This window comes from Electrona antarctica (assembly GCF_951216825.1).
Source record: "Electrona antarctica genome assembly, chromosome: 6".
Taxonomy (NCBI): domain Eukaryota; kingdom Metazoa; phylum Chordata; class Actinopteri; order Myctophiformes; family Myctophidae; genus Electrona; species Electrona antarctica.
In genome coordinates this window covers 39,275,594-39,283,306 of record NC_136811.1, presented here as the reverse complement: position 1 = coordinate 39,283,306, position 7,713 = coordinate 39,275,594, and the positions used below count along the sequence as shown (strand labels likewise).

Genomic DNA, 7,713 nt, shown 5'->3' with positions numbered 1-7,713 from the left:
ACAGCATATCGGCTATTTGAACTATTCAGAAATGTTTTTCAAATAGTAAAAAAAAAAAAAGGCAAATAAGTTTAGGGATAAGGGGTTTAGCACTGACAAAAATAGGGCCCTTAATCTCTTTGCCAAAAATGCTGATCTTACAAGAGCTTGTAGATTGGGTATTTTTGGCTAATCTTGACCCCCAGAACACACCAATGTTGCACACTCTTGATTCGCAAGAAAATACAGATGACTAAGTGACAAGGTGAACACAAAGCTATAATAAGTATTTTCAAGAACACAGTAACAATGGAAACCGTATGATACATTTATTGTTGCCCTAGCCAATGTTCAACTAGAGTATTTGTGTACATCTTATTCAAATGTTTTTCAAACCATCTTATTCAGATATTAAACTATGTAGACCATAGTCACAAGGTGGCCATTGCATTTTTCTCTTAGTTCACACTTAGGGCGATACCTGAGTATGAGCAAAATGGCCACCATGAATACTGTATAGTCAATGGTGCCACTTGGTCCAACAGTCAAGTATATTTCCAAAACTCTGAAAACGTAGGCTAATGAGCTAGCTGCTAGTAGCTACAGCTACTGTGCATGCAGAATTGCAGATTAACAAAGACGGCCATCCTGCAAACTGCAACTATCAAACCAATATCCCCCCCCCCCCCCCCATCAATAAAATAAAACAGATTGGCACTCTTAATAAATACATTCTATGATTATAGTCTATACACGATGTACAAAGTCCAGTCTGTTTATGTTACTAGATTATGAAAGGACTCATGTGATTCAGACAATTCAAAGGATACTACTGGAGTGTACTTTTGCTTGACATAACCATACCCGAGTAACAAATGAAAGTCCAACTAAAAATGCAACAGTCACTTCCTCAGTAACCTGCTTTGATGACAGTAAGCTTAACGTTTTACTGCAAAAAAAGACACAAATCTCTCAAATCTGTGGACACAAGCCAACCCTAATAACGATGAAAGGGTTAAACTTGCCATCCTATAAGGCTCCAACATAAGCAGTGACCATGTGCCTTCAGTCCAATCAAAAACAGGACTTTTTACAGCAAGGGTGGTTTTCTTTGAAAGTTATTAGGCATGTTCCCAAGGAAAATAATCATTCTTCCTTTGAAAACATGAAAAGGATTGTCTTTTGAAGAAGCCCTGAAGCTCTGAAATTGTTGTGCATCTCAGCGTGTGTTGTGGGATGAGTAGAAGGGTTCAGCCCTCATTTATCTCCGGGGTCCTCCGACAGCCCATATTTACGCTCCAACAAATCCACCGTAGCGGAGAAGGCACTGAAAAGGGGACATTAAACAGTGCAATATAAATTTCTAGTTTTTGTTTTTTCTATTGTTCAGATGGCCCCAGATCTATATTTCCAGGTGCCTATTCTATTCTGATTCTATTTTTGCATGCTGGCTATGAGCTGTGCGACCTCTCTTCATTTATATACTTTTGCACCATGGTCAGCACCTCAACACTACTGGTGTGAGTCCTTCCAACCTGTTATGTTTGCCAGGTGCTTCGTCCTAGAAATACAGTAAGAGAACCTGTGGCTGTTAGTTTTTTGTGGGCCAAGGCAGGCAGATTTCAGAAGCAGAAATTTGCCTTCACACTAGTGATGGAGGGTTGATTGATACATAACCTGCAGGTTGACCTATGGACCAGATGGGTTCGGCTAAGCATTACTAGAAATAAGTCGAGTATTTGGATGGATGGCTCAGCAACACACATACACATACATTTGTTGTGGATTGTGTTGAGGACTGAGCTTCACCTACAAGTTTATTTTTGCTTAAATGGTAGTTTGTTTACACACTTGTTTTGTACACCGGTGAAATCATGTTTTAGGCCAGAAAGGGGGGGGGACTTAATCAGAGCAATGTTCAAAAGGACAATGCTAAGGTTGCACGCAAATAAGGCCAAAAAAGGAAGGCGTGGGAGAAAGCAAAAAAGAAAGACAGAGTTAATGTTCATAAAAGATTGAGCCCGTTATGTCAAATACCGACAGCCCTGAAAACAATCTGCAGGAGCGAGGACATTCCAAACAAGCCTAATACCCAAGCAGAAAGACTATTTTGACAAGATAAGTACATTGTCTGCCTTTTCACAGACTTCTTCCACAGAAGTCACATTGCCTTCTGACATTGATAATATGTACAAATTGCTCTTTCAGTAGTAACATCAAAATCCTCACCGGCAAGGACAAATGCCTGACCAAGTTATGTCCCAGACAAACTTTACAGTTCCTTACTGACTAGTGACTACATTCAAAAATATTAAATCATAAACATTAGTGTTATGTACTGTGTGTGCTAATTGTCTATTAAACATCACTTGCAGTGCACCCGATATATGCAGTGTGGGACATTAACTGAAAAATGTGTTGACTTTCACCACATCCAATTCCAAATGTAAGCGCATGGGTCCAGCATTTTGGTGGAGTTGCACAGAACATCACAAACAGTGAACTAGCAGTTTTGAAGGCACAAGTTCCAACTGAGCAACTGGGAACAGCACTAACACAGGCCTGAGCCTTGGCCCTGCCTGTTTTGACTACAACTTGCTCATCTGCACAGTATGTTACAGAGACTAACATGGCCTGTTCTCCTGATAATGGACTATGTGGAGTAAAATGTTGTCTTCCCGTCTTCTCCTTATTGCCAGTCTGAATGTGTATTGTGTACTCCCATTCTTTTTCACGTCACACTACACAATTTGCAGTCATTACACACTGCAATGACAAACATTGTGACTTCACGGACCAATCCGCAAAAAAAGATTATTCTTATCATTTTGAGAATGGTACAGTACATAAAACTGAAGAAATATTGGAATAAAATAAAACAGAATAAATGTAATGATGCAGAGAAAAGAATAAAAGTGAAAGGTCAAAGCAATATATTTGGTGTAGTCAATGCCCTGGTAAACCAAACAATGATAAGGATGTGGCCTTGAGACCTTTACTGGGTTACCATAATGAATAAACTAAAACTAGTAATAATAAATATAGATGTGTTATACAGTATTTAATTGAAATTAAAATAAAATTAATTGAGCAGTCATAACTGACTGCATATATATAATATGTAGATACTATATTTGTTTCTGTGTGGGAGACTAAAATAGAGTAGGCCATCATAAATACTGGAAACAATGAATACTGACACTCTACTTCTATGTTTAAAAAACAAGAGGGTTGCGCACACCCAGTCCCTGGCTGGTGCTGGACAAAGGTAGATAAGAAAAGGAAGTCCACACAACAGCTCTGCTCCACACAGTGTTTTATTTATTTAAACACCGACATATAGTGACAATGTTTCATCTGATGGTGTTTAAATAAATAAAACACTGTAGAGCAGAGCTGTTGTGAGGACCTCCTTTTCATTTGCACTGAGTCTACTTCTATGTGCCATTACTCACCAACCAGGCCTGATGATGTGGTATTTGCCGAGCACCGATAGGTCGACCACTGTTGACCCCAGTCGGCTCTGGTCTCCTATTGGTCCGCCGTCTACCACCACTGCTAGCCTAGGCCACAGATCCTGAAACTCCTAGATATGAAAAAACACATCCGTGTTACAGATGACGAGAATATATAAAAAATGTGATTGACATTGTTAAGAATGTGAAGATAGGTTCACATAATTTAGGAGTTTAGTGTCTTTGTTGTGTGTGCACATTGCAGTAGTAATTATTTTGAAGGTATAGTAAAAAGTTAGAAAATAAAAATATACAATGATATTTTGACAAGACTTTGCAGATGGACATTGCATCTCTTCCATCTGTCTAAGAACAATTTCTCCAAAGACAAAAAGTTTATTTTCACTCACATGTACAGCCACAGTGCTGGTGTGGGTGCTGATGTTAGCGCTGGTGAGTGCAAGTGGCTCTGCACACATCTGGCAAAGGTGCCTCAGGAAGTCGTGGTCTGGTATACGTACACCCACTAACTGGGGGGAATAGGAAACAGTTGAAGATTGAGACCGAGTCCATATAGGGAATGGTTGAAGATCTGGTTGCAAAAGGGGTGAAGTGGTCCTTTGATGACCATATCACTTCCATTTTGAACTGGATGGATGACTATGTGCACATCATAGAGCTGGGCGATAAGACTTCAAATCAATATCTCGATTATTTCACTATTTTGTTATATCGCCAATTTTGCACGTCACCATTGTACAACAAAGTATAATACAGGGCTTAAGGCAAGTAGTAAATCAGTCCAATCAATTTAGTTGATTATAAAAATAATTATATATATATATATATATATATATATATATATATATATATATATATATATATATTCTAAGTCTGTGGTCCTAAAAGTCAGCTTCAACACATTTTGGTTAAATGCCCAGCCCTAGCACATCAGTGCCCAGTTTGAGGGATGGACTTACCGGAGTGAAAGGGTTGAGGTCTGGGTTGAGTACCTCTGACCTTTCAAACACCAGAGTAACTGGACCAGGCAGCAAGTCCCTTAGAAGCTCCTCCTTCACCTTCACCTTACAGTACCTGTACAGACAGAACACATACACATCACCCGCAAGGTCAACTGTATTCTGTAGAGTTTGCAATTCTTTAAAGGAATTTGCAATTGTTATAGCCAGGGCAACTTGGCCTATAACAATTGCAAAGTTCTAAAGAGTACTTTAGGGCTGGGCAATTAACAGAAATATTTTAAAACCAAAATTTGGAACCTACAGTGTAAACGCCTTAATCTTGCTCATGTAGGTAAATCGATTAATCAAGGAGAATTTGCCAAATATTTTCAACATTTCTTATCATAATATCAAGTATATATGTACACACACACTGACTTCAAATAGATAAACTAGAGAGATCAACTCAGTCGACGATTAGTCCAATTAAGCACTTAAGCTGTATTATACAGTACTTTGTTATACAATGGTGGCGTGCAAAGCCGATCTACAAGCTCACAAAGCTCATACAGTGTAAGATCTGCCGTTTTCACAAATTTTGATACCTCAATGAGATCTCAATTCCTACATTTTTCAAAGAATCATGCAGCAATTACCTGTCCAATTGATTTTAGTTACTCTTATGTTTTTGCTACAAGAGAGACTTTAAGAGAGGTTTAAGTCAAGCACTTTGATGTTGTCTGTTTAAAGCCACAGTAGTTGGCTCCATGTGCCACATTTTGGATGTAGTAATGTATAGCAACTACAGAAAATAAATATTTTCATGGAAAAAATGAGAATCGTGTGAGAATCGTGATCTCAATTCTTGTGGAGGAAAACTGAGATTCACATTTGTCCTGCAACATATAATTTACATTTACAGGTATATTGTAATTGTAGCAACAGTGGAAACTACACATTCTTCAAAAACGAATCGTACTTAAAAATGTCCTGGGTTTCTCCGACACAAATAGCCAGCGGTTTGTTTCCGTTTCGTCTCTTGATGTTGTACATCTTCTTGATGGCCTCAGAGTTCTGTGCCAGACACGCCAGGCCATAGATGGTGTCAGTGGGCACCGCCACGACGTGGCCCTCCTTCAGAGCCTCGGCAGTGACGTTCAGGATGTCAGCGCCATCTACAGGACAGAAAAACAAACCTGGGCATCATCTGCATGTCAGCACTTTGCAAGTTTGCAATCCATACTTGCAAGGCTGATCTAACTAATACTATAGCTTTTATTAGTCGGTGTGATTTGTGAGAGGCTGTCTAGTAATCAGAAGGTCACCGGTTGGCCCTTAGTGTACTGTGAATGTGTCGACAAGCTGTCTTGCTCGGGGACTCTCTCTGGCCATCTCCATCATGACCATCTGAGCAGTCATCAGCCGGCCCTGGGTAAAGCTGCTGCAAGCGACACCGTCGTGCTCGTACAAGACCCATTGATAGAGCGCGTGCGCTTCATCAACACGGTACACACCTAGCTCCTTTCGGAACCCTACGTTAAAGTTTCTGACATTTTGATGACTTTATGTAGGGTTCCTTCTCACCGGATTCAAGCGACATGGGATGCAATCTGATTTCCCCTGACTTACCCCAGTGCTGCGGTGTGGGTGTCACGCTGACATATTCCAAAAGAAGCATATGGACGCTATAGGATACAACGAACCCTCTCACCCCCCCCCCGAACGGCACAGAAGCCGTTAAGTATTTTTAATGTTTGTACGACCGTTTTGGCAGCTCTGAAATTCTCTCTTGTTGACATCCCATTGTACCGCCTCCAGCATCTCGGTTGGCTAGCAGCGCCTCCCTACGCGCCTCGTAGGCGCAGCTAGCCAACCGTAGGCGCAGCTAGCCAACCGAGATGTCAACAAGGAGGGACCGAAGAGAGAATTTCAGAGCTGCCAAAGCGGTCGTACAAACATTAAAAATACTTAACGGCTTCTGAGCCGTTCGCGGGGGGGGGGTCAGATGGTTCGTTGTCTCCTATAGCGTTCATATGCTTCGTTTGGAATATGTCAGCGTGACACCCACACCGCAGCACAGGGCTAAGTCAGGGGAAATCAGATTGCATCCCATGTCGCTTGAATCCGGTGAGACCGGACCCTACGTGGTAGGTCCAAAGGAGCTCAACCCGGGGGGTCCGGAGACGGGCTAGGTACACACCATGAGCCATGAGGACTAATGTTTTGAACTCGAAACGTGTGTGGAACATTACACAATACATAGAGTTGGGAACTATTGGGTTACCACATCCGCATTGTTTTTGTCATCTCAGGGGATTCTTATACAAATTCCAAATCAACAGAACTGTAGTAAGTGTACGTTAGTTCGTTCGCACTGTACGCTACGTTACCTGGCGGCTGGCCCTCATGCCGGTGGGCAGATGGTCCATTGACAGTCGCTGGTGGTAGCAGAGGCAGCACTTTTGTTTTCAGTTCTTTACACATCACTGGTCGTTGTCTCGTGGCAGAGGCAGAACTGTGAGCGTTTCTTGATTGGATCAATTTAAAACAAGGATTATAAACGCGCTTCATAAAACACCGCTTCGTACACGTACAACATAACATACACACGAGTACTGCTCCATGTTGTTTGTGTCGCTAGAATGAATGATGAAACCTCTTCCGGGTAACGCCCACAGACGGTTTCTTAAAGGGACCAAGACAGTGCAAGACTGTCTGCGGACTGAAGCCTCTGAAGTCTCATTTATTTTCGCAGATTAAGCCTGGGACCCATAGAGCTGGGACCGAGGTAGCCCTGGCCCCTGGTCCAGTGCTGGTCCAGGGCTAGGACCGAGGCTACTTAAGTCTTATCTATCTTGCCTGATTTCTCTTGTGTGACACTCCGTCAACTACTAAAGGTACTTAAAGGTTGTCGCTGCTTGCATCTCACCCCAGGGTGAGATGAATTCCTGTTCTGTTCTTTGACTATATAGAAGTGTCTATTTGTACGTCTCTAAATGTTTTGATGAATTGAACAAGGTGGACCCTCTTGTAATGCTTAATTGGGTCGTCCACTCACAGTTAACAGTCTTTGTATTGAGTTTGTGCTTGAAATGTACTGTCATTCTGCAAACTGTTAATACATATTTCAATCAAATCAATCAATCAAGGGGTAGCTAGAAAAAGTGCCCCAAATGTGATGAGGTCAGTACATTTGGGCATATTTGGGCAAGTGGCTACGGCCAAACTATAGGGGGTCTATGGCCAAACTAGGGGTCAAACTAGGGGGTTTTCATGATTCTGAATCCATTCCAAGCATTAGTTTTTCACGAAAAAGA

At 41.5% G+C, this 7,713-nt stretch overlaps 1 protein-coding gene across 1 annotated transcript; it reads right to left on the bottom strand.

The window, feature by feature from the left end:
- Positions 1-293: 293 nt before the first annotated feature.
- Positions 294-7,074, bottom strand: yrdc (yrdC N(6)-threonylcarbamoyltransferase domain containing). Its single transcript, XM_079503177.1, has 6 exons — positions 6,787-7,074; positions 5,376-5,571; positions 4,415-4,529; positions 3,845-3,964; positions 3,435-3,565; positions 294-1,306 (listed from the first exon to the last, which is right to left on the bottom strand). The coding sequence occupies exons 1-6, from the start codon at positions 6,998-7,000 to the stop codon at positions 1,237-1,239; spliced, it is 846 nt and encodes a 281-aa protein (XP_079359303.1). The 5' UTR covers positions 7,001-7,074; the 3' UTR covers positions 294-1,236.
- Between the last annotated feature and the right edge of the window lie 639 nt (positions 7,075-7,713).

Coding starts and splice junctions, on each gene's coding strand:
- yrdc (XM_079503177.1), bottom strand. CDS start 7,000: ATGTTATGTTGTACGTGTACGAAGCGGTGTTTTATGAAGCGCGTTTAT. Junction 4,530..5,375: donor GAAACCCAGGACATTTTTAA/GTACGATTCGTT, acceptor CTGTCTGTACAG/GTACTGTAAGGTGAAGGTGA. Junction 1,307..3,434: donor CACATCATCAGGCCTGGTTG/GTGAGTAATGGC, acceptor TCCCCTTTTCAG/TGCCTTCTCCGCTACGGTGG.